The sequence below is a fragment of the Antrostomus carolinensis genome, unplaced genomic scaffold (genome assembly GCF_000700745.2).
Source record: "Antrostomus carolinensis isolate BGI_N321 unplaced genomic scaffold, ASM70074v2 scaffold12216, whole genome shotgun sequence".
NCBI classification, from domain to species: Eukaryota; Metazoa; Chordata; class Aves; order Caprimulgiformes; family Caprimulgidae; genus Antrostomus; species Antrostomus carolinensis.
In genome coordinates this window covers 52,912-79,992 of record NW_010322810.1, presented here as the reverse complement: position 1 = coordinate 79,992, position 27,081 = coordinate 52,912, and the positions used below count along the sequence as shown (strand labels likewise).

Genomic DNA, 27,081 nt, shown 5'->3' with positions numbered 1-27,081 from the left:
AATTTAAACAGTGGAAATGCTTAAAACAAACAAACATGGTTCAGGTAGAAATGTTTCATACTTTTACAAAGGACATGTAGAAGACAGTAAGCCCATTGAATTTACTGCACCTGTGATGTGCAGGTGAGTTCTGGTGGCCACCATGCTATGGAAAGGCTTCCTTGACATGAGGATCATGAACAGGTCCCAGCATGAGGATCTGAAAATCCTGCCCTTTCCATATTGCTAAACAGAAGGGTCAGGTGTGTACAGCAAAGGGAGCTCAGTTCCCTGCAGACATTTGGCACCCTTGTCTCTTCATACACTGTGAGTCTAGTAATACTCATGCAGGTAAAGCAGCTCACGTTGGTGAGCGGTGCTGTGGCCCAATATATATATACACATATATGTGTGTGTTATATACACACACACACACATATATATATATACAAATATATATATTTTCCATCTGACTGTGCCATTGTGCTGTGATTTGCTGCCCTTGGAGAGGAGCTCACTGTTAACAATTGGCACAGAAAGACAAGAGGATAAATCCTGGACTGAAGCACATCACTGGTTGAAAGGCTAGGCTTTCACTGAGCTCAAATACTCATCTGCTTGGATGTGCTGCCACAACTGGTGCCTGAAAGGGAAGTCATTTCGATAGTTTCTAAATTGCCACAAACCCCAACTCCTGTAACCCATTAAAAATGAAACATGTCATTTTTTCCAAGCCTGATCTAAAGTCCCTTGAATTCTGTGGCAAGAACTCCATTGGTTTCATCAGAACTGAAAATGGGTCAATAATCCACAAATCCTATTTTAATGACATCAGGAAGAAAAAAAAACCACTGTTCCCCATTCTTCACTACCTGAACTTTGTCCTTGTATTCATACTTTATTTGTCCTTGAGGATTAAATGCATTGATTCCAGCAAAAATCTGGGGATATGAAATCTCTACTGTCACTTCCCTCCTCTCACTGCCTCGAGGTACTGACATTAATACACCCATTCCTCCAGAGATGCACGAAATTTTGAAGTCTGGCTTACACTATAGGATCAGCTTGCGTAGACTGTGTCCTTGTAGATGTTGCTACAGGGCAGAAGATTCCTCTTGTATTATTAGCTGATATCTCAACCCGTGATATTTCTTCCATTTCAAATAGAGATCTAGCAAAGAGATTTAAAAAAATAAGAGGAAAACTTTCCTTGGAACTTTTGGATATTTTCCCATAAAAAAGGTAAAATCTACCTTTAAAAATTAGTCTTGTTTGTGTTTGCTCAAATACAATATAGGAGCTGTTATTATTGTTTCTGACTACAAAAGTATGTCACATGGAGTCTAAACTTTGGTAATTTTTTCCCCTTTTATAAAAAAGTTTAATTTAGGTTTTGTCATCTTAAAAAAAAAAAAAATCGCATCTCTTGCACAATTATAAAAGGCACATATAAAAGACTGAAAGAAAAAAGTCCACTTTCCATCCTTAAACTGATTCAATAAAAATAAGCATTCCAGAGTAATTTCCACCAAAAAAAAAAAAAAGAAATAAAAATTATATATAACCAAACAAGACAAACATACAAGTGGCTAAGAAGGCCTTTTTTTTTTTTTTTTTTGCTGGAGTTTTCAGTATTATTTTCTCTCTCATTATGGCTGTATAGGAAGCAATATTAAATAATATATGATCTGAGACAATTGGATTCATATTTTCTAGATGCTAACAATGCAGAATGAGGTGATGGCTGACAAATTTACTGCTCCAGGCAACTTCATCATGTTTTTGCTTAATACAGCATGAAACCAGAAGTAATAGGGGAAACAGAAGAGACAGTTCAAAAAGAAGATCAACAGCAGAAGTGAATTCATTTCTTTGAGGTAATCCTTACTATGATGTTCACAGCTGCCTAGCGGGTCTCAAGTCCCAGAAGTTGTCTTCATACTTCTTCAAGGATCTCCTGCCTTACTCGAGGAAAGAACAGACACACAAACAGCAGCTCCTGTGCCCAGGTTTCCCCTGATTGCAACAGGCAGATCCTTCATCAGTAATTCAAGAATCAAGCCGTAGAGACTAAGCAGAGATTTATTTATTCCCACAACTGATTGGTAGTTCCCAGCTATCTGTAGATAGGAAATCACGTGCAGCGTGGAAGCCAGTCCTCGGCCGAGCTCCCTGCAGTGAGCACTGCAGCAGTGAGAGCCTCCAAATCCACCGCAGATTCGCGCGTCCAAACCTGGCTGGTGCCCAGATCATCTTCACTGAGCTTTGTTCTGCTGCACGTTGGAAATTGCAGCCCCCACTTCTCCCCGTGGCCAGGGTCATCTGCCCTTGAAAAAACTTATTTTTTCAATGGAGGCAAGAGTCAAAGTTACATTGAATTCAAAATCCCCGTCATGGACACCTGTCTTCCGGAAAGCCCCAGCTGAAGCGTTGTTTTCCCAGTAGTGATGCCAGTGTCCTTTGCTGTTTGCTCCAAAACCATACACATTCACCTAAAAAGTAAGCGAGAACTAGTGTTATGGCCTGGAAAGCTCTAAAATGTTGAAGAAACTGTCTTGATTCTCAGTTTATGTATAGCCACCAGCACCTGAGGACCGTAGTGTTGTGCCAAGCTACTCTACTGCACGAGATGATGCAATCACAGAGTAACAGCCCAAGGCCTGCTAAAGGGACATTATATCCTAAACTACGCTGAGACCACCACCAGACATGAACCCAGATAGAAAAGGAAATTTCTATCCATTAATTCTTGTTTAGTAATATGAAAAACACATTCTTGTCCCCTAAGCATGACGTTTGACCTCAGGAGGTCAGTGGCTTGGAATGAGAATCTCCTCTTTAGCTGATTAAGGACACAAACAATGGAAAAATTTTGAGCTCATTCATTCATAGCTATGCCTGTCTCCTGGTGGTAAAAGTCCAAGTATCACAGTTGTTTTTTATTTCAGCTGAGAGTGGTTATATGGCAGGGTTTAACAGGTCATAGCCTAGAAAACAAGCACCCTAACCCACCCACACCTGGACCCACCCAAATATGAGCTGGTTTTAAGTTATTTTTGGTAATGTCAGAGCCTTGCTCATTGCCTGCTTACTAGAAAACAGACTCCACCCAAGCCGCCCATCCTATCTGCCTTGATTATGGCACAGTCAAGGCCAGCATCACTAGGAGTATTTCCATCACCTCTCCAAGCAACGCAGGCTTAGGTGACAAAAGCTCTCTTTCATCAGCAGATCTGTGTCCAGGCCAGAGATTTTGTCAGCATAGTAATTTTTATACCCCACGCTGACAAGCCCATGCTGGTAGGATTTTGTAGAGCTGATCTGGCCTTACACTCACTAGCTAAGTCTCCAGTCACCTAGGAACACCTAGGAACATCACTCAAGCCAGGGAATTTCCTCAAGTAACTGCTGGAGCAGAGGCATTTACCATAACCCACTGTATAAATCCACAGCTTGAAAATAGACCATCTGCATTCCCCACATTGGCTTATGTAGGAGCTGGTCTCCAGGTAGGATTATGTTTAAGATTTAGACACTCAAATGGAGGTACCTGAGCATCCATTACAGTCAGTGATGATTCAGGTAGCACAGTCACTGGAAACCAGGGAACAATCCTGCTCCCCTCATGTCTTACCAGAGGATTGGTTTGCTGAATCAGCCTCTTGGCTCCACTGATAAGATAAGACCTCAATGCCATTGCCCAAACATAAGTGCCATTTGAGATGTCCTGGGGTACTCAACACATCTACTCAAGGTGGGCAGATGTCACACAAGACCAAGAGACTCATACTTTTCTGGCCTGGCATGCCTAGGGCAACACCAATGGCTCTAGGTACCTGAACAGGGAGCTAAAATATAATTTGGGCTTCTACTAACAAAATGGGCATGGACATCATCCATATTTAAATGTCCTTTAATGCCAAGTGGAGTCCCACTATTTATGTTTAATTATATTCCCCTGGAATGCATCTTAAATTCTGACATTGCTGACATTAAATTCTGACACTTGCTGACATTAAAAAAAATCAGTCCCTGTCAGTTGAGCATATCTGCATGTTGCTGAGGACTCTGCATCTGTTTGAAGAAGCAAATAACAGAGAAGATGGCGAGGGGGAAATGAGGGCTGAGTGAGTGTTCAGGGCAAGTTCTTAGCACTTCAGTGTGAAACATCTTGATTTTTTATCCATATATCCAAACACAGCCAGACCTGATCGCATACGTGGAGTGCAAATATCAAAGACAGAAAGCCTGTGGAGGGGTATCTCCCATGATGCTGGAGCCAGTTTTCATAGACGTATTTCATAAAAGTTGGATTATAAACCAGGATCTAGGCAAAAATGGAGAGAAAGACTAATTAGTAAAATAACCTGGGGAAAAAAACAAAACCAAAACCAAAAAAACCCAAACAGTAGCATGTCATCCCTAAAGGACACTGGTGTAGGGGAGTGGGGAAGAAAGCAATGATAGTCATTCCCTGAGGGCAGGTCCCACAGTTAAGTGTATTTGAGTATATCTCCTATGTGCAATTACACATGAATATTCCTTCCTTGGTCTTGATATCCCACCTGCTTACACTAATGTAAGTCCTGGGTGATTCTTACTGAAACCAATGGGTATGAAATGGCACAAGTGAGAAGAAAATTAGGCATTCAACTCTCCCTGCAGCATCCTGCTGTAAGGTAAGTGAGCTCTGGGGAGGTGGAGGCCTGAGCAAGGCAAGTATAAGATGCTATGCTAGATTTCATAGAATCGTAGAATCACAGAATGTTAGGGATTAGAAGGGACCTCGAAAGATCATCTAGTCCAATCCCCCTGTTGGAGCAGAAACACCTAAATGAGATCACATAGAAAGGCATCCAGGCGGGTTTTGAATGTCTCCAGAGAAGGAGACTCCACGACCTCCCTGGGCAGCCTGTCCCAGGGCTCTGTCACCCTCACCGTAAAGAAGTTTCTTCTGAAGTTTAAGTGGAACCTCCTGCATTCCAGCTTGCACCCATTGCCCCTTGTCTTATCATTGGTTGTCACCGAGAAGAGTCTGGCTCCATCCTCGTGACACTCACCCTTTATATATTTATAAACATTAATGAGGTCACCCCTCAGTCTCCTCTTCTCCAAGCTAAAGAGATCCAGCTTCCTCAGCCTTTCCTCATAAGGGAGATGCTCCACTCCCTTAATCATAGAATCATTTAGCTTGGAAAAGACTCTTATGATCATTGAGTCCAAATGTCATTTAGATGGGAATGTAGGAGCAACCGCAACATCGGCACAATATGCCAATCATGTCTTGGTATCTCTATAGGTACAGATCTAAGGAAACCAGGAGTCAGGAGTAAACTACCAGGAACTCTATCAGGTTGTGTCAGCTGCATTTCTCCTGTTTCCCAAACATGATCTTTTCCTATGCCTTTTTTTTGTTTCCCAAACATTATCTTTTCCTATGCCTTTTTTTTTTTTTTTACAAGACATAAATTGTACTTGGTTGTCTCCTGGGGAAATAATGAGGCCATCTAATGGTAACAGAGCACTTAAGATCAGACCTGAGTGTACAGTAAATCCAAGGACTGGTGGGAGCCCTTGGTTTCAACCCCCTTCCCTGAATCAGGCAGAGAGGCTTTTCCCTCCCTGCTGTGTTTGTAACTCCAGTGACAGCATTTCAGTGCTATCTGGTTAGCTGCAAGGCTTTTCCTTTTACAAAGTCAGAGGTTAATTGCTGATATTTTATCTGTGTGTAATCGCTTCTCACAGGATGTTTTGCATTGAGTGGTGTGGGAAGAAATACAAGCTTCTCACCTCCTCGCTTGGGAAGTGGCACCAGCCATACCCTGGGCTGGTGCTATTCAACTGTGACGTGAGTTTAACAACGTGCCATAGGGCATCTCACAAGGGTTTTGCAGAGGTTAATGTGTTTCTCACAACACGTAGGGGTGAGCTAAGTGATTATTTAATGCTCCCAGAGGTCGATGGTTTGAAGCACAGGGATATAAACTGATACTGGTTAAAGGTCTCATCTGTAGCCTTTGGCAAAACCTGGCCTCCTGAATGAAGGACCTGTGCTAACGTCATACTTTACCAGCCCTTGAGGCCTTAGGAGCCTGAGCTCCTCTAAAAATCAACCTCTGCAAAGGCTGAGAGAATGAGACTTTTATTTTGCAGGAAGATCTGTGGAAGAGGAAACATCTTTTATCTCTCCCTACATAGCCTGCCTTGGGTATGTCCTCAAACCATGCAGCTACAACAACAAAAGCCTTTGCATGGTGACTGAAGGTCCAAAATGGGAATGACCATCCTGCCCCGTGGGAAATCTTGCCTCCAGAATTACAGTATGTCTATTAAGCCACAGAATACAGGGGTAGAAGTTCATATGCATGGGATGGACTCTCTTCTGACTGCTGTAGGATGGGCAACAGGTTTGTCCATCTTTCTTTGACCTTCTCAGAGAAGTGAGATCCCCTGACTGGTTGCCTTCTACACATCCACACAATGAAATAAAATGGGTCAGAGGTGTTTTGTTAGACTTGAGGGAAGTGGCACGGCACAGATTGTGTCCACATTGCTCAACTCTGTCCCTATGCAAACCAGGGAATATTCCCTGGTCTGTGCTATCCTCCAAACCTTGTTTCAACATTGCCTGGGAGACTATTAATAGACTTGGTACAAAACCAGCATGGACTTGGTCTGAGACGAGTTTCCAGGCTTGTTTAATTTGGTGCAGGCAATTTTAAAACTGTGGTCTAAGAGCCTTCCCTAGGAGCCATTGATACCATCTTGAATTCTCCACTGACTTGAAAATACACAGCTTTATTTGTTCAGACTCCACTTAGTTCTTTATTACAAGGAGGCGACCCAGGAGTGAGAAACACCCTTGGTATTCAAATATTCAAATTATTTTAAAAAATTTCCAAAAGCTCACCACAGCTTAAAGTGCCATTACATCCAAATGACTGCAGTGGGTGGGAACAGAGGAACTGCTGTGGAGGGTGAGGACAGTTGGCCAGTGGTGCACCTTAAATCTCCCTGAGCCGTATCAGGGGAAGCAAAGCAACCTTTAGAAGAGTGGTAACACAATGGCATAGTCACAAGAGCAGCTTCTTTCCAACTTCAGTTATCTGGTGATTGATCTATGACCTGAATGGTACACAGGAGTTAAACCTTTAGCTTAGCAGAGCCTTGTAAAGGGTGTGTATTCTGGTTGCAATTTTTATGAATGTCAAGGGGTTCCTTGGACTCCTGCAGTCTCCCAAAGAAGCAAACAAGTAGATCAGGAGAACAATTTCACAGATCAACATTGCTCACCTTTTCTTTTTTGACTTTGATTTTCCTTGGAACTGGAACATATGTGCTGTTAGAAAAAACAAGAACAACACCAAGATTAGTAAAAGCCCAACATATTAATATTTCCCCATATTTCCAAAGAAAGAAATAACATTCTTCATGTACAGGAATAAATTCAAATTATTTGAAAGCAACAAATCCAAGAAATTGTTGGAAAATGAGGCTGCGATTAAGTAATACAGCATGAAAAGCACTGAGGAGTCACTCAAGCAAGTGTCAAGTTAATTATTGACAGTGGGACACCAGAGATTTAGTTGACAATATATTCTAATGTCACTATTATGTGGAGCCCATGACTTCTAATTCTTGGCCCATGCCTATCACAATCTTTGCACTTCGACGACAGGAAGGGCTTGCCATTTAATTTAATGGCAAAAAACCTTTTTCCCACTAGAGGGAGACTTTTCCCCTCCTAATAATTGTAGCTCCAGCATGATTTTCAGAGTAGGTGGTAGCAGAGTTCATAATTTCTCTGGTTACGTGCAAGTCTGGCATTCCCAGTACCAAGACCCTCACCAACAAGCTATTCCCCTCATCCCCAAGGGGATGCTGAAGGCTTCCTGCAGTTCCAGAGTAAAACTTCCAAGTCATACCTTGTGACTGGGTTGAAATCACAAGTCATGTATTGAAAACAAAAAAATCTTTTCTTCCCTGTATCTCATGCTCAGTGTATGTTGGCATTGCACAGCTCATCACGAGTGCTGTGAAAAAAAAAAATCTCCCTGAATTTGTTTCAAATGGGAAAAATCTGAACTGGCCTTGTAACTGGACGATATCCCAAAATACACTCTGCGTACTTTTTAGATGGGTTGTGATAAATCACCAAACTTTCCATTAGTTCAGTCTAGATGTTTTTACTTGATTATTGATAACAACAAGGTTGCTGTAATTAATGTTTTATTTCTCTTTTAACCATGGATCATTGGCACTTTGAAACATTAGTCTAAGTCTAATCTTCCCAAACCAGTGGTGATCTGGTAATGTCCTCCACCTCCTTAGGTACTTCTGGACATCCCTGATTTTAGTTCCCTGCCCCATGCTGGATGCAGTGGAAGACGTGATAGGTGGGTTCCAGCCCCCTGAGATGTGACACAAGATGCTAACAGGGAAAGGGACATTTATGCAGACTTCTTAATCTGCCCTCAGCAAATCTGCCTTTTCATCTGCTTCCCACACCTGACTTTGGTTAGCAAAGTCGGTAGAAGTAGGCTTGGCGATCCCATGTCCTTTTTGTGGTTATGAAGACATAAAGAACTTCTTTGCTGGTAAAAATCTCCTCTTTATTATATAAATAAACAGCCAGTCTTTTCTGAAAGGGCGATGTGGAGGAAACAACAGGGCCATATTTCATTAGCATCTAGCCAGGTACAGTAGAAGATCAAAGGAGATGGTATGCAATATTCAAGATAGTATTTGCAAAGGGCTCTAATCCAACCAGGAGACTACTGTAGCTCTTGTCAGATGGCATGTTAGTAATTTTAATCATGAGATATTTAATTTTTTCAGAAGCAATACCCCAGTCCTGCTGTCACTTGGCTGCAGAAGACTCCATATTATACAGCCACACGGAAAGTACTGGCACACTGATTAAGACCAAATGGAGACCTTACACCGTTATGATCATGCAAAAACTGGGCTGCATAGCAGCCAGGGAGTTAGTGACCCAGCAAATACCACACAGGAGCAGGACAAAGAGTGAAGCCTCTGATGAAGATGGCTACAGATGGAATTAATATAATCTGGAAACATCTATGAGCCACTTGGCAGGGCTCTAGTGAAGTCTGACAGCACCACTGGTCACCTTGTACAGGTCATTTACTGTATCGTTGACCCAAGTGGAAGATGTGGACCATTTTAAGGGAAACAAAAATTGCTCTTTGACAAACCAAGCAGAGAAATGTGGAGCTTTTTTCACTACAGAGATTCCTAGAAGACTTGCAGAAGGCAAGTTAAGGCAACTAGGCTAAATACGTGACTGATGAGGGCCTGAAGGTTTTCTGTTCCAGAAGGCTTTTCTTGGTCTTTTCTGGGACAATGCTCAACCTTAGAGAGCTACTTTGAAATGGGACATCCATCAGTCAAAGGGGACATGTCTGAGAGAATAATTCGGTTATCAATTCAATTTAATATTAAGGCCACCTGCAGTTTGGCTTTTCTTTTGAACCATAAAATAGGATGCTTATCTTTTGTAACTACGAGTGCAATAAGGTGAGTATTTCTTCTAAAATACAAAATTCCAGATGGGTTTTACTTTTATTTGATGCCTTCTCCCCTTTACAAATGTACAGTCAACAATTTCCTTATACACTGTCGTTGATATTGTGTGTATAATACATGCTCACAGGTTTATTCTGCTAGCCTAAATTTATATTCAATGTATTGTTATGATTTGTGTGCTTATGATTTTCTGGTTTTATTGCTCCAGCATGTGCCAGCTTATTAATTATGCAATTTCCCTGCCTTGAGCATGGCAAAAATCTTTAAATGCTGGTATTTCTTCCATGGGGTTAAATACTCACACACTAATTTATACCAGATGCTTACCAAGCCCATGTACACAATTTAATTATGAATATATAATATATCCTGTAATTTATTAATCAAAGGTGGTTTTCTTTTAATATGCTGTGACTGCCTTGTGGTCAACCAGTTAGACCTTCCTGACAGGCTAAGTGCTAACTCTACTGTTGCAACCCACTTGCCACCACTACTCGACAAAAAAATAGTAAACAGCTTTGCAACCTGGGCACAGAGCAGTGACAGTTATGGAAACATGGATGGGTGATGATGGCAGCAACTGGCCCTCTGGTAAAAAAAAAAAAAAAGCTAAAAAGAGACTAAAAAACATTTATTACAAGCGAAGAGAATCTTAATAAGAAGTGAAAAGAATCTAAAATGCATTTGCAAAGAGAGAAAAAAAAAGAAGAAATTCAAAAAGTTTAAAATTTAAAAATGTCAACAGGGATGTACTTTTCTAAGCTTTTAATCTTCTGAGACTCCAAAATTGGGAAAAAAGTTGAAATATCTTGAAATACTTCACCCTGGAATAAAGTAATCTGATCTGCTGTTGTTGTCTAGCAGGGCACCACTGAGCCAGGCTGTGGCTTTACACCCAGCAGATAACCTCACACACGGTACAAATGTCACGTATTTCATTCTCTGGATTAGGAAAAGCCAGCTTATCAGAAGGGAGAGAATCTGTTAGCAGGCATCCAGAAGAAACATATGTTTTGTTCACATTTTTAATTCTAGTGCTGCCATAAATGTATTAAGCAGGACAACATTTACTTCTGAAAGCACTCGTAAAGAAGAAATGGAGACTAAATACCAGTGTGGCACATTGTTGCCAGATAGAACACATTAATTTAAGGCACACAGGTGACACACAAAACAATGGTGTCTCCTTTGCATGACTCTCAACAACGTTCCACCAGGAAAGACAGACCAAGCTCCTGACTGACCTGTCTAGGGAAGGATGCTGTGGATGAGGGACTGAGTGCTCTGGTTTGCTTCTGCTCTCATGGCTTTGCATGAGCAGATTGCACATCACTCCCTGCCTCCCTGTCCCCTTCTGCAAATGGGATAATAAATGCTGGAGGACCACTTGGCCACCCAAGTGTCTCAGATAGGATCGTCCAGGTGCCTAGGACCACTGCTGAATAAATAACCCACCAAACACCTGATTCTGCAGATGGCTTTCTGATGGGTATGGGCACGCTGGCTGCATCCACTGTACTCCTATGGGACTGGAGAGAAGGAAGGATGAGCAGAAGCCCAAAATGAGGCACTGAACCCCAAAGCCCAAGAAGCCACTGCTCAAACTGACCTCCTCCAGCAGCAAAAATTCCCTCTTTCATTTATCAGAGACTACTGTGTTGCGTTGTGAAGAGCTGGATCTGGATCTTTGCCTCAAAGACTGCACTGTAACATTAACCTTTACCTAGAAAGCAAATGTTCAGGACTGAACCCTGACCTGAGAAGGTCTGTAGCCTCTGTAACCCCCTTCAGCCTGCCCACTCAAGGCTGCCCTTACTCACAAGTTGATGGTGCCTGTGGTGAGAGCGGTGACAACCCAGCGCAGGTCCAGGGTTTTGAAGGGGATCAGGATCATGCTCACATTTTCTGCCAGCTCTCTGTAGCTCTCAGGGTAAACAAAATGGTGAGTGGTCTTGCTTCCAACATCTGATTCGTAGCCAGTGGTGGGGGCACGGTTCATTCTGCAGCCCAAAAATAAGAAATGAGAGAGTGAAGAAGTGGAAGAGGAATTAAGTAGGTACAAATGTATGTGATTCTTTCCCAAATCATTTGCTCGAGGTGTCAGGAAAATGCTCCCATAGCAAAAGAGAGTGCTGTATCCAGGCTCTTCAGACAGCCTTGACAGGGTGTAGTGGTCATCAAGCAGGCTGAAACGATCATCACCACCAAATTAAAAGTAAATGAAAGCTCAGTTTTAGTGTGGGATTCCTTGGACTGAATGAGAGTTTCTGCCAAACAAGTGTATCCTTCAGCACATCCCTGGGTTCCTTTTAGTCAGCACAGAACTGGCCAAAAGAGCAGTGAGTCCATGAGGACACACCTCCTTTCAAACTAAAGCTGAAACCTCCAGTAAGTGAAAAAGATATTGCCCTGAAGTCCATCAACTTGATTTCTTGCAGTTTCATTCTCCCCACCTGTACCGGTGTATTTGGATGTCTAGGGTCAAGGTACCAACGCACACCATGTGTGATAAGAAGCAGCAAATATTTCTTACGGTCCTCCCATGAAAAGGCACCAAAGCCACAGTGACAAATCCTGGACCTACTGCTCACAATTCATCTACTCAAACCTTACTTTGTAGTATGTCCCCCAACTTTGATACATTTACTTAGGGTCACTCTGCACACATGTGGTTTGTTTCCAGTAACCTTGGGGTCAGTGCATGGAGATCTGCCCAGGGCCACCAGGGCTCAGTCAAAATGTGGTCACCAAACAGGGCTGCTTTACTCTGGGTGTATCAGGGAACACAGCAGGGGTTTCTGAACTCAGGGCTGCAGAAATGCCTCTAAGCTTGTGTTCACTTCTGAAAGTAAATCTGGGGACACATCAGCAATTCCTTCCCTGATGCATTAGCTCACTGCTAGTAGAGATTTCATGTTTCTGTGGCACAGCGTAATGCACATTACAGATCCCCAAAGTGGGATTCCTTGGCCTTAATGGGAGTTTCTGGCAAGCAAGTGTATTTCTGAGCAAATCCCTGGATTCCTTTTAGAGCCAGTGGAGACCTGGTCAAAGCACAGCAAGTCTATGAGGACACATCTCCTTTCAACCTAAAGCCCCTTCATGAATCCATGGTGCTATGCAACACTATGAAGAAACCCCCAAGCTGACTCTGAGCAGAACAGGATTTCTCTGCAGCCCAGTGGAGTCTTCTGCAGAGACATTAGCTCAGCTCCCAGCAGAAGTGCAGGGAGGACAAGGAAGGATGTAGCTGATGAGATGATGAGGAACATTTTACATTGCCAGACAACGTGCTGCCCTGGTCACTGATAACTGAGGAGGTAAAATCTGCTATCAAGTCTATGCTAGGCTGTGTTATTGCAGTGCTCTCCCAGTTGAACTAGTTAAGTTTCTTTCAACTCCCTCAAAGGGAGTTATTGGCATATGCAGACTATCCCACCAGCCTGTGTGGACTCATTACTGAGTTAGCCTCTTCCCTGCCAGCGACCCACATCGTGCTGCTGTGTAGAAACTCTCAGTAAAGCATGAGACTTACTATGTTTTATCTTGAGATTAGTAGGTCAAAGGTAAAAATATGTGGTTTTCTTTCCGTCAGGACAAAGCCCAGGGTGGTATCTTAATTATCTTACTCACACTTTGCCCTCACCATCCCTCACCTGGTGGGGTTGGCAGCGTGGCATGGCAGAAGGCAGTGTTCGCACCCAGTCTAAGCAGGAAGGACCGAGCAGAAATTTCCCTCTGTCATTAAAGTAGATAGTTAAACAAATATAAGTGAGTTGGAACATGGTGTTTGGTAGGAAAGGTGTCCCCTTGGACTCCCTGGCTCCTCCCTGTGCTTTGCTGTATTGCCAGAGCATGTGCAAGTGAACATCAGGTCACCAGATATTGTTTGTTGGATTAAAACACAGAGAGGGGTCACCTTCTCTGCACAAATTTCCATGGTGAATTCTAAAACTTTGTGCCATCCCTTCAGATCTGGTTTGAGACAGCTAAAATATAAATCCAAGACTGGAGGGTTCAATTCCAAGTCACAGAGAGTTTCTCCCTTACCAGGGACACACAGCTACGGGAAGGGCAAGGCCCAAGAGCAGAAACACGTATCTGAGTGTGCTACTCTAGTTACTACTCCAAAAAGTAGCTTTTGAGTCCAGCAAAGCCTTTTGTGCACTAATCTGGAAATGCATGCCAGGTGAGATAAGAAAGTCCACACTGGAACGGGGCTGTCTCCATCACAAGGGACACAAAGTTAAGCACAAAAGCACCTCACATTTGCAACCTGTCGGATTAATGTCAAGGGCTCTTCACTTCCATCTGTGGATCTGAAGACCAGGTCAGCTGCCTCTGCCTTTGGGAAGATACTTTGGGCAGAGAGCAAGGCATGCAGCTGAAGGAAGCAACTCCTGAAACGACTTGTCATGAACATTTAGATGTCATCTAAAGACTCTACAGCATGTCCAGGCCCCACTGGAAGCCAAGTGGCCTAAGGTGGCCTAATAGTTCACATAGTGCTGATCTTCTGCTGATTCACTTTTGACTTTAGCAGACAGCTTTCTGCTAAAGGTTATGTTTTTTTCTGAGATTATAATCCCACAGGTAGTATTTTCAATAGCAATTCCTCCCTTCCAGGCCCTCTGACCTGCCCTGCACCACTCCCCAAATTGTGCTGTACTGGCAGCTGCAGTGTGAAAGCTGAACAGCATTTAGGAGACAAACTTAGTCAGCCCAGATACCTTGGCTGCCCTCTGGGTGATTGACTCTGCTCACCTAGTTCCCACTTGCATTTCAGTGGGACAAAACAGCCAACCCTCATTGCCTCTTTACAAGGTAGCTGCACCCAACTAGTTGTCTCCTGTCCATTGCAAAGTGACTTTGGCTTTCCCACCCCACCGCTGATTAAGAATGAACCAGTGCAAGAAAGTCAAATTCGATACAGTTGATTAAGTGTGTAAAAGATCACTTGTGAGTACTAGCTGCAGAAATAGCCTTTATGCAAGACTGCAGGTTTTTTCAGCTATATTTTTTAATGTGGGCAATTATGGATAGTGCAGAACAAGCTACAGTATCAGCACCAATTAAAGCTTTTTTCCCAAGCTAAAACATGAGGTCACTTCTCCAACACACATAGTATACCTCTCTGGAACTTAGATTTAACCTAAGGACCAGATTTCACTAGATAGCCCCTGAAATCTCGTTTGCTCACTTGTTCCCAGAAATACCAATGAATCTTAAACAACAGAGACATCTGGAGCTGAGGTGGTGCCTACTCACCTGAGCACAAAGTCATGGGAGTCAATATCTTGGCCATACTGAGACTGCAGAAGGTTCCCAGAGTTGCCCACGACAGCGCATCGTCTGCATGTGTAAGTGCCTCGCTCCTGCAGTGGATCCCCATCCCCAGGAATGATCCCAAACAATTCCTTCAGAGTAGCATTAATATTCTTCGGAGTTTTCTCTCCTTGCAATTTCTGTTAGGGAGAAAAATCACTCTAGATTAGCAATACACCCAGCTTTTCTTTGAGCAAGACGTAGCTTCAAATGTCTTATCAAAGACCATTCTTGCATCGACCTGCAGACACTGTCTCCTGCAGTATGCATTACAAGGCTTTGGGTTGGGACTAGAAGTGTGAAAAAAAAAAAACAAAACCTAAACCAAAAAACCCCCTGGAAAATCCCTTCCCATTAGCTTTTTTTAACTTGGTTACCCTTTTCCCTTCCTTCTCCTTGGATTCCCTCACCTCCTCAGTCTATCTAGCCATGGTGGAACAGATCATGTGTTCTCCCCAAGGCTGAATCTAGCAGAAGAAATGTTCCTCTGGTGTCTCTGGTGTCTATAAATGCCTAATTCAACCTTGGGCCAGATATCTTCTGCTATGACAGGTATAAGATTTCTTTTGAAACCTCCTAGGAAGGACAGAACCTGATGGAGCACAGATGCGGTTGACATTCCTTCCACAAATTTTGGCATATATCAGAAGTAAAAGTGGGAGATCTCATTGCTGCTTTTATGGACTGTGGAGGAACCAGCTACTAATGCATAGGGGTGCTGGTTTTGGCTGGGATAGAGTTAATTTTCTTCATAGTAGCTGGTACGGTGCGGTGTTTTGGATTTGTGCTGAAAACAGTGTTGATAACACAGGGATGTTTAGTTATTGCTGAGCAGAGCTTACACAGAGTCAAGGCCTCTTCTGCTTCTCACCCCAGCCCACCAATGAGGAGTCTGGGGATGCACAAGAAGTTGGGAGGGGACACAGCTGGGACAGCTGACCCCAACTGACCAAAGGGATATTCCAGACCATATGACGTTATGCTCAGCATATGAAGCTGAGGGAAGAAAAAGAAAGGGATGGCATTCCGAGTGATGGTGTTTGTCAACCCACGAGTTTTCTCACTTTTCTGATTCTCTCCCCCATCCCACCTGGGGTTTGTGAGCAAGCAGCTCCGTGGTGCTTAGTCGTTGGCTGGGGTTAAACTATGGCAATAGGAAACTACGGTAGAGTTAGCCTTGAGGACTGGAGATGTAAATCCATTTAAAAAATTCTCCAGGATGAAGAAAACCACCAGGACATTGGTCATTGTGTCTGTTGCCATGGAGGAAAATGCTTTTGTAGCAGCTCTGTGGTGCATGGTGGAAACAATGACTGGATTGGGAAGGTCCAAGCAAGGTGCAGGGCAGGTGATGGTCAGACACTCCCTTTCTGGGGTTCTGCTCTCTGAGGGTTACTCAAGAGGTTGGGAGTACTGGCAGGCTCACAAAAAACATTGTCCAACCTTGTGGTGCCGCCTGCTTGCAAGTTCACAAAGGGAGTACGGCTCCTAACACAAAATCTGCCAAGAAGCTCTGCCCTTGCTTGGCCAGCCCAGGGCAAAGAGAGAGAGAGGGAGAGGGAGGAGAAACACCTTTTCCCACGATTCCCAGCAATGGCCTGGGGTAATCTAGCTTTACTTTCTGATGGTTTAGTTTCCCTTGACTGCACCAAGAACTGTTAATTTGTCCAGCTATCTCTCTCTCTCTCCCCCACACAAACACACACAGAGGTATCGTCATAATTTTTGTTTAAATTTCATACTGTCTCTTTGTAAAGACCTATGTAAAGTGACCTTATTTGCACCGAATTGAACAAGTCGTCTGCGGAGCTCTGAGCTACAAGTCAACACTGGGGCCAAGGACTTGAAACAAAGAAAACACAGAAATGTTGCATATAAAGACTTAATCTTCCTGCTAATCCGTGCTAACCTATTTACTTATATATGGACTGCACAAGGTGATTAGGATGCAAGGTAATGAGGATCCCTAAACAAGCACTGTCATTATTGCCACATATGTCACTATTCTGTGGATGGCTCAAAGTGCAAAATGTTATCTTTTTCTAAATTTGTGTGTGATGCTACAAACACATGTTCATATATCTAAACTCTTCTGTATTGTTTATGAATCCAATCTAAATTGTTTTTAAAACTCTGAATTTATGATAAACAATGTTAGAAAGCCTGAAGCCTTCAAAAGAAATGGAGAGATTTTATAGATATCATAGTGTGCAAGATCAGATTTATAATGCAGAGAAATCCAACTTTTTTTTTAAAAAAGGAACTTAATTTGAATTATTTGAACTTATGTCCATACACCCATGTATATCCTCTCTATATATAGGTGAACTGACTTTAACTTTAAGAAAATAAAGGGGAAACCAAACATGCACCATAGTTATTTGGGAAAAAAAACCCAAAAACCTATTCTTGAACTGATTTTGCCTGAGAAAATTCAGATGAAGAAGGTAATTTTCAGAATATCCTAAGCACCTGAGCCCTCTTTTTAAGTTAAAATCGACACAATGACAGCATACTTAAAGGAAAGAAACTGGAGTATTGACTTCTGTTTGATCATTAAAATGATAAGAAACATCCATGGACATGCACCTCCATCTACACAAAACAAGGATCTGCCTTTTCTTTCTGTTATGCTGCTGTCAGCCTAGAGCAACTCAATTGTAATCAACTTAAAAGATGAGCACCAAAACCAGCCAGAAAGCAGGACACCATTGTCATACAATCCCTCCATTGTACACAATTTCCACAGCAGAGATTATTACTTACATTAGAAATTCCCTCAAAGACCTTAAGAAGGATGATGACCTTATTGCACTGTGTGCTGAACATCTATACAATAAGACATCTGTCCTTAACTCATTAAAAGTGCTCTGTTTTAACTTCCGCAGAGATTATCTGATTGGACTACACTTTTCAGGCCCAATCTTTAATCAGCACTGGTTCATCTTTGACATTTCAGCAAAACAGAGCAGAGCAGGCAAGGAAGCTGGTTGACTCTAAGGTAGATACGGCTTTTAAAAGCTCAGACTTAATGTACAGCCAGTTCCCCGTTGCACAATATTTACTTAACTTCTTGAAAAAGACCATTTTAATAGCATTATAATTACAAGCCAATTATAGTTCACTTTCCCACACCAAATTTTTGTCCTTTTTTTTGAGTAATGTCTTTTTAGGTTTGTTTTTGTTTTTTTTAACAAGCTCTCACCAGTCTGGCCTTTCCCACAAATCAGTCAAAGCACTGGGTGAAAGTCTGTCCATGCTGTGCAAGGTGAAGCCATGTCAGTGCTATGTAGCTTTGCTGGGACAGCATCCTCCCTCCAAATGCCATAGATGTGTGCCAGGGATATGTGTTTGGATGTATGGATACAGCTGCTAGAAGTGATCTTAAATACACTGAAATACCTGACCCCTTTATCCTGAGCGAAGTGGTCACTTTCCTTGGAAGTCTGTGTAAGCAACAGCCATATCTAATGATGCAGATTAACCTCTTCCCAAGTCCAAAAAAGCATCTTAACTCACCTTGAGTCCACATATAAAATATCACTAGATCACTCCAGCTCCCCTCCATAAAATATTCATTTGGTACTTGAGGGTCAACTCTTCACCTTAGGTTGTTAAAAACCATAATTGGGAGTCCAGATTGAGAGGTTTCCTAATTGTCTTCATAGGAAAGACAAACTACCCTGTACTCCCAGCCTTTGAAGCTGTCCACTTCATGCACAGAAGTTTACTAGGTGGTTTTACATATTTTTTAAAAAAACAAGGAGGGGGGGAAAAAAAACAACAAACAAACAAACAAAAAAACCAAGAAGAGAACCCTCAGAGAAAAAAAGGCAAGAAAGAACCCTCAAAACTTATGCACTTCCTTTCTTTACCCATGAATGGCTTTCCAGGAAGAGCCTGTTGCTCTTTCTCTAATCACTGTGTGCACATCTCCATTAAGCATGACAAGGGACTTTGCTGATTTTATAAACTTCTCAGAAGGCTTCCCTGGGCTCTCCAGTACCACCACATCCCAGGAATCATGAAGAAGCAATACCCAAAACTCAGCTAAGAGGATGCAAGGGGAGGATGTGAATTCAGCCAAGGCTGCTCAGAGCTAATAGCCTGGAGTGGTGAGGACACAGCTACAGCCAGGAGAGCCTCAAAGGAAAGCCCTCCTGGTGCCTGTGCATCCCACATCCATGGACAAGTTTGACAGCGTATTAAATACACCTTCAAAATCACATCTTATTAGCAGGTAGAAAATATCCTGCTTAACCTGTAATCACTGGTGTGATGTGGATGCAGATGGAGCAGGGATGGAGATACAACCCTTGTGGTGGACAGGCAGGTATAGGTGTGGGTCTGGCAGGAGCCAGCACTGCTGGGGCAGCCCTCCTGCCAGCACGCAGCCAGGCAGCCTGGGGAAGCTGGTGTAGCAATACTATTTTTCGTGGCTTTTCCAATTTTTTTTTAACTCTTTTTAAAAGATAAAGAGAGAATAAAGCCCCATGAGAATCTCTTTTGCACAGCTACTAATTGCCTTGCTGCAGCAGTTCGGAGGCATTAATACTTATGCAGCGCTTCCCAGCTATAAAACATTGTACAAAGATTATTCCTAGCAACAGCCTGGTGGGGCAAATTCAGGTAATCTCCATTTTGCAGACTGAAGGGAAGGTTAAAAGGAAACCATCAATTTTAAAAATACCTCCTTGGTCTGGAAATATGGCATTATTATTGTTATATTTAATGTCCTGCAATTACCATGTATCAAAGAGATTAAGGGGCAGAATATAGGGGCTTTCAAGAGCTCGGGCTTTGTTTAATGATTTGTGTCTGTCCAAAAATATGCATTCTCAAAAATGAATGTGATGAGCATATATTATGTGAAAAACACACAATAATATGCATATGCCGAATTGTATGATTTCTGACTGGTACAGGTCACTTCCATGCTACCTTAAGGAGCAAAGACCCTACACCAGGATGCTGGCAGCTTGGCAGAGTGTGTCACAGTGCTTAGATGGATCCATGAGCTTGGACCACCTTCAGATCCATCTGTCCTCACCATAGAAGCCCCTGGAGCTGCAGCCCATCTAGACATATGCGGGGGTGCCAGTGGGGATAAGATGTAACCCAGGGTCAGGTTATTTCTCCCAATATGTCCAAGGCTGGTCTAAATGTCACACTTGCAACCAAGCCGTACAACACCGGGTGGGACGGGGCATGTAGCAGGCACTGGGACCAAAGCCTGGGACCTGGGCTGGATTTGGTACCACCTCCTGCTGTGAACATGCCACCTTCAGAGCACTGAGCTCTTTGTATTGCTTTCAAAGTATCACAGACAACGTCCCAGTTTTAAAGAAGACTTCTGGTGATCAAAGTATTTGGAAAAAATTTCTACAAAGAGCATTCAAAATGCATGACTCAGGTGCCAAGTAGCTCTGCTGCTATCTTAAAAATAAGTGCAACTTCCACGACTTCCCCAGCACATGCTTTGGGGATGCCCTTTTGTTCTCCATCTGGTTAGCAAATCTTTAAGCCATATATTACTTTTTTTCCTACAAACATAAGAACTAAAAGCTAACATTTTCTTTTAGATACGCTAATCACATGGTCTCAAGAGCTGAGCTTTCTTCCAAAGAAAAGAAAGCAAAACCCTCAAATATCATAAGACTCAAGATAAAAATTGTTAATAACTTGGTAGTTTATGAAGAATGTGCTACAGATAAGATTGTCAGGAAACTCTGAGCCTGATTTTACTTATCACAGCTTTAATCCATCAGACTCAACAGGGTTATTTTGGATTTAGAACAGCAGGTTCTGATCTTATATTTTTTATATTTTCTGACCACCAAAAACAATGCCAAAAACCCCTGAGAATAAACTAAGAAAACTATAAATAACAGCTATGCTGTGTTACAGCATATAATTCTTGCCCTATTTCCTTATATACAGGTTACTAAATTTAGTGGAAATGTCCACAGCTTTTGTGTCATGGAACAACAATGAAAAACTTGCAGGTGAACCAGTTCAGGGAGGTGGGAAAGAAAATATAAACAGAAAGAAATGGATCACCTAACATAAAATGCCAACTCCCAAAACACTGAGACTCTCACAGTTTCTGAGCAAAAGATGAAGGAAGGCAGAAGGACAGACAGACAGAGAGGACAGATACACAGGTAGAGAAGAAGAAACAGAGAGAGAGAGAGAGGGAGAGAGAGAAGGAAGGAAGGAAGGAAGGAAGGAAGGAAGGAAGGAAGGAAGGAAGGAAGGAAGGAAGGAAGGAAGGAAGGAAGGAAGGAAGGAAGGAAGGAAGGAAGGAAGGAAGGAAGGAAGGAAGGAAGGAAGGAAGGAAGGAAGGAAGGAAGGAAGGAAGGAAGGAAGGAAGGAAGGAAGGAAGGAAGGAAGGAAGGAAGGAAGGAAGGAAGGAAGGAAGGAAGGAAGGAAGGAAGGAAGGAAGGAAGGAAGGAAGGAAGGAAGGAAGGAAGGAAGGAAGGAAGGAAGGAAGGAAGGAAGGAAGGAAGGAAGGAAGGAAGGAAGGAAGGAAGGAAGGAAGGAAGGAAGGAAGGAAGGAAGGAAGGAAGGAAGGAAGGAAGGAATTTCTAACAAGCTGGTTACAGTGTCTGGGATATTATTAATGTCCAGATAATCTCTGAGAGCAGGACTCCAACTCATTTTTAAGTCACAAAAAGCACAGAGCAGCTCCAGGGGAGTACCCGGGAGGAGAATTTGTGCCATTATTTGTTACCAGACTAAATTAACCATGGGCAAGTTTATCAGCTGGGTAAATTTAAGCAAATGAAAAGCAAGTAACAGCCCTGGCAACAGTCTCCTTGGTTCTGTGAACACAGAAACAGCCAGATATATTTTCAGGTGCCTTCTCCAAAAGCAGTCGTGCCCCGTACCACTAACTCCAGTACGGACAATGAAAATGTTTTTCACAGTAGCCAGGAATATTTCCTTCCAAAAGCCACATCCTACCAAGCTGGAAGAGTTTAAACCATATATTCTCCAAATAAACCATAAAGCAGCCCGGCAGCCACATGAAGATCTACAAGCAAGTGAAACCACCCCAACCTTTGCCCCTAAATGTCACTTTATCTCAAATACTGATCATTAGGCTCTGAAATCAGTATTTCCTAGAAGTGGAGGGAAACTAGTGCTATGGGACTATTTGGATGAATAATCCTTATTCACATATACAGCAACAGGGTTAATGGGAAGGGAAGGCAGACTGAGCTTGGTAGACAGACAACTCTTGGGCAAGGGCTCTGCCTGTGTTTAGTCCAAGCACATTACATCTGTCTCCCCATGACACGAAAGTCACAGCCTTATATAAATAGCTCCAGTGCAGTCATCATCATCTCAGCTATAGCATAATGAAACCACCACACTGTCTGAGGTCAGTTCCTGAGAGTGAATGCACAGTCATTTCTCCCCTGAAAAGAAGTTTAAGCAGTCTCAGATCACCTCATGCCTTATCTTTTAAGTGCAAATATAGTAAAAAGTCACAAATTATTGAGTTGGCAAAGTAAACGACTGTAAAACAAGGCCATGAGCAATGTTTTCTTTAAGACTGGCAGAAATCTCAGAGGCACTTTGAAGACAAGCCTAAAAATGAACAGTGAAAAAGGAGCGCAGTCAGGATGCACCTGGAATTACTTACTGTAGAAATGACACCGACTGCCTCAGAAAGGCTTCTTCAAAGCAACATGTCTAGAGGAAATAGGTTGCTATGAGGGCCTGAGGCCACATCATGCCTGGGTTTACCCAGAAGCATCTTTCGGAGGAGTCAGGGCACCTATTCAATTTACTATAGATTACACTAGATATTTTTACTAAGCAACTGATTTCCAATAAACAATGAAGTTTTGGGGGACACCAAAATATTTCACATGTTCCAGTTGAAGATAAGTTCTCACTGAAAAAAAAGTATGGTGGAAAAAGTGTAGAAATCTTAGAAGATTTATTTTTAATCATCTAAGAACAAACTGCTTTGATTTTGCATTCTAAAGTGGTGTATTCCCTTTGAACTTGACCTGAATTCAAAAAATGAATGTAAACACTAAAAATAGGGTTAGACAGCCCTGAAAATTAATGGCAGCCTTTATTTGAACTAGAGGGGGGAAGACTTTTGGCTGTCTGAAAGTGACTATTTTTTAATGTAGCTGAACAAGAAACAACCCTCCTCCAATAAAGTCTGTTTCAGGTTGAGCTGAAGTGAGATATTTATGCTTTTTTTTTTTTTTTTCTCAGTTTCACTACAAGGAGAATCAGCAATTCAGACTTCTGTACTGAAAGTCCCAAGGTTTTCTTCCTTTTTATTTTTAGTCTTCTTTTCTTTTTTTTTTTTTTTTTAGATGATGGACTGAATCCTCATGTTTAAATCAGAGAAGGGTTTGAGTGCAGAATGCAGTGTGGCTTTGCTCAGGGGCAATGAGCAAGGCCTCAGGGGCAGAGTCCCCGGAGCATGGACACCCTGCCTGCCCAGCTAGGTCTCCTGGACTCCTCAGCCCGGGTGCTGCAAGAGACACAGCGATGCCAGGATTTAGGCAGAGGGGCCTCCCCAGGGCACCAGGGAGGGGCTGAATGCCCCAAATTCAACATCAAGGGCTGTGCTCATTGCAGGACACCAAGTTACAGGCAGTTGTGTGTTTAAAGAAAGGCACAGGGAGCCTATTTTTTCTGAAGAGAGGGAAAGCAACTAATACTGAAACTGCGATTCGACTGGGGCACTGAAGTCAGAACCTGCACTTTAGCAGCTCGGCAGCGCCGGCCACGAGCAATTAATTTAATCAATGTCTTGTTTCAAGAGAACACACAGGGGCTTTAATTAGGCAAAACTTCAGGATATGCCCTCTTCCCTTCTATGCTTTTTGAACAAGGTATTTACTAGCTTTCATGATGCTTGGATTGGGCTCTTTGGACCACCTTGCACAAGGATATGCAGGAGCTACTCCTTCCCAGTGACCTGCAGCCACCCATGCACTTTACAGACACATTTTAAATCGATCACAACAGAAACTATTCTCATACACATGGAATTAATAATTTTCTATTTAATCTTGCTAATTATTTTTGTGTCTTATGGTAAGGAAAGCCCCAGGGGAATTCACACTTCACAACAAGTTTGCTTTGCTACCTCAATGGACAGCAAGAGCCCTTTTGACCATCTGAAGTGAAACAAGCCAGTTTACCAAGTCTAATCTTTCAAAGAGAAGGGAAAAAAAAGGCACTACTGACATTTGCAAATTCTGGATTCACCGCCAGACTCTGACAGGGATGTTTCTAACTTGGAGCAACTGAACGTGCGCTCCAAGTGCCTGAGAGCTGAACACCAGCAAGAACACCCACTTTCTTCCACCTCTGCCTGCCTTGTCAGCCGAGACAGCAAATGCTTTTGGCAGGAACCATTTCTCGCTATCTGCTCAGCACCACTCGGAGCCTGACACCACAACCATCGCATGAACGCCTGGGCCATATCCCCACCTCCCACTTACCAGCCACCACCTGTAGCTGTCTCCAGGGATAAAGGCATTTTGTGAGGTCAGGAAAGGTTGCATAGTTGAATTAAATCTCTGATCAAACCAGAGAGAATGTCCCAGCTCAGAAATGCAGGTGCGACAGCTGCACGGTCTCCTGGGGCTCTTGAAGAGTTTTTGGACTTGCTCTGAAAACTGCATGATGAGATGTCTCAGATCCCAGGTGGCCATGGGCACCTGGTGCGCGTAGTTCAGCAGAAATGACGTTACTGTGATGAGCAAAAAGGCAAAGGTAAACACTTTCACGTTCCTCCTCCTGACGACGACCATCTTTCCCATTTGGGTTCTGCCGTCACCGCTGACCAAGCACAATGTAAGGTCCAATGTAAGGCAAAAAGGAAAGAGTACTGCAGGCACCTGCCAGTTACCAGCCCAGGCTTAGGCTGAACATACTGACTCTACTACCTCCATCCATAAGGGAAGAAGCTTCATTACCCCGAAAATGAGCTTAAAAAAGGCAAAGCTGGGTATTTCCTTTCACCTTCTCAAAGTGTTTCCAAGTCTCTTCCACCTCTCCGTGACCTGCTACTAACCTCTCCCACCAAGGATTCAATGAAGACAGACCTGTCCCCTTCCGTGTACCAAAAGATTTAAAGGGGAGCAATATGAGCACTAAAATTTAGGTGTTCTGTGTGGGAGCAATCCATAAATTAAAGCAAGCAAATTGCAGGAAGAAGAGGATGGTTGTTGTTTTTTTTTCTTGGAAGTTAGTTCATGAAGAAGCAGATAATCCAGGGATGTACATTCCAGCAGAGAGATGTGCTTTGATGTCCATTCCAGCCATAGAGAGCAGTTTGCAGCCTGGAGACACACACACATACACACACACAAAAAGAAAGAAAAATTAGTGACACAAAGTTTTTTCATTCCTCCTAACCTAATTTCTCTGCTATTCTCTGCCCAACCCAAAACTTCTGATCAAGTCAAAAGCCCTCGACAGAGCAACACCGTCTGCATTTTCTGCTGCGGTGTTTGCATACTGAGAAGTTTCAGGGTGAAATTTCCAAAAGGGCAGAGCATTGACCTGTGGACATGGAGTCCCTTTGTATTGAATATGCCTCAGAGCTCCAACCTTATTTGAATTACAGTTTGTAGCCATTTGAATGGCAATGACTCACCTCCTTCCCTTAGGCTGACATTGATAGCCACAAGAAACGCAGCAAAGTATTCATAACACCAAGCAGCTGAACAAAAAGCACCCGGCAAAGGAGGGAGGAGCAGGACAGGGAGGAAGAGGAATCAGTTCCTTTCTCTTCCTCCCCTCCAACCAGCTTAATTTCTTAAGGATCGGGGCTGGACTCATGATTCAGAGAAAGCCAAGCAAGAACAGCTCATACATCCTGGGACAGACAAGGAAAACCAAAGTATAAATGGCCTTTGTTTCGCGTGGATTGTTGCTATTTTTCCTGCCAAGGAAGGGTAGGTGAGGGCAGCCTGTGGTCTCAGAGAGTTCCTGTGAGATCCCAAGCCAGGCAGAGAAGCAGGGAGCTGCTTCGCCTTGGTGAGCTGGGGGATACAAAAGGATCCGGAGCTGCTCTTTGCTCCCCTCCTGATGTCCCCTGCCTGGCAGCAGTGATTTAAACAAGTTTCTAAAAGCCAAAAAATAGATCACTTCCTCCCATGATGCCATTGTTTTGTGGGAAGAAAAAAGTGCTGTGGTTTTTAAAACTTTGGATGTTTGCAAAAAGCTCCAAAAGTGCCACTGATTAAAAAACATTCTTTTGATTAAAAAAAAAAAAAAAAACAACAAAAAACACAAAAGAAAAAATCAGAGAAGCATCTATGTCAGAATATGTGCAATTTATGAACAAGCAAAAGCAAATCTCACTCACTACTGAGCTGCAGGCTTCAGGCCAGCAAACAAAGAGCAAACTGCAGTTGTTACCTGTCAAAACCCCTCATTTTAACCCCCATTTTATGCACCACATTGATGCAGGATCCCCCCCACTTCATTCCCCAAAACCGAGGTGAACACTGGAGAAGTGCATCTGGTGGCCACAGGCCTGGGCACAGTATCTCTGGCTTTGCTGCTGACTTTTCTCCTGGGGATCCACGAGGAGCTGCCCCAGGCCAAACCGCTTTTCCAAGGGGTTTGACATGGTGTCTTGGAGAAAGCACAGGCCTGGTTTTTAGAGGCAGCATGTAAATATTTACTGAGTCCCATAAAGCTAAATCCAAAGGCAGGAGCCTCAGACCAGACCGTGGTCTTAAGCCTTTGCTCTGCTTCAGGCTTCTCCTCTGCAGCACGTGATGGGTAGTGTGTGCCGTTCAATTAGCTGCTGTTTGCCAAATGCCTCTAGATTTATTTTAAGTCTGGCCCCTACAAATGCATTTACAGGAGCTCAAGGGCTGACAAGTGGGTCAGGCTGGATAACAAAAGGCTTTATTAACCCCAGCTGCTTGGGCTTGCCTGCACCAGTAAATCAAACGGCACCAGGGAACAATCTCGCACTCACTTTAACTTTTTAGAAGGAAGTTTTGGAGCTAACCAGAAATCTTCCAAATTATTCCTGGGTATTGTCCTGGTTTTTAGCTGGGACAGAGTTGGGTTTCTTTTTAGTAGCTACAATGTGTTTTACTTTCAGTCTGGGATTGTTATGAGAGAAACACTGATAACATCCCAGTGTTTGCATTTTTGTCACTGGAAGTGAAGGACTTCATGTTTTGTTAGTCTACAAGCTCAAGATCTAAGGGGGGGGGG

At 43.0% G+C, this 27,081-nt stretch overlaps 1 protein-coding gene across 1 annotated transcript; it reads right to left on the bottom strand.

Moving 5' to 3' along the window:
- Nucleotides 1–1,719: 1,719 nt before the first annotated feature.
- On the bottom strand, nt 1,720–24,655 carry ST3GAL1 (ST3 beta-galactoside alpha-2,3-sialyltransferase 1). Its single transcript, XM_010170394.1, has 6 exons — nt 24,339–24,655; nt 14,797–14,993; nt 11,349–11,528; nt 7,273–7,318; nt 4,187–4,306; nt 1,720–2,471 (listed from the first exon to the last, which is right to left on the bottom strand). Exons 1-6 carry the CDS (start codon nt 24,648–24,650, stop codon nt 2,298–2,300), a joined length of 1,029 nt encoding a protein of 342 aa, XP_010168696.1. The 5' UTR covers nt 24,651–24,655; the 3' UTR covers nt 1,720–2,297.
- Nucleotides 24,656–27,081: the final 2,426 nt, after the last annotated feature.

Coding starts and splice junctions, on each gene's coding strand:
- ST3GAL1 (XM_010170394.1), bottom strand. CDS start 24,650: ATGGTCGTCGTCAGGAGGAGGAACGTGAAAGTGTTTACCTTTGCCTTT. Junction 11,529..14,796: donor TCCCATGACTTTGTGCTCAG/GTGAGTAGGCAC, acceptor TTTGGGCTGCAG/AATGAACCGTGCCCCCACCA. Junction 2,472..4,186: donor CACTCCACGTATGCGATCAG/GTCTGGCTGTGT, acceptor CTTACTTTTTAG/GTGAATGTGTATGGTTTTGG.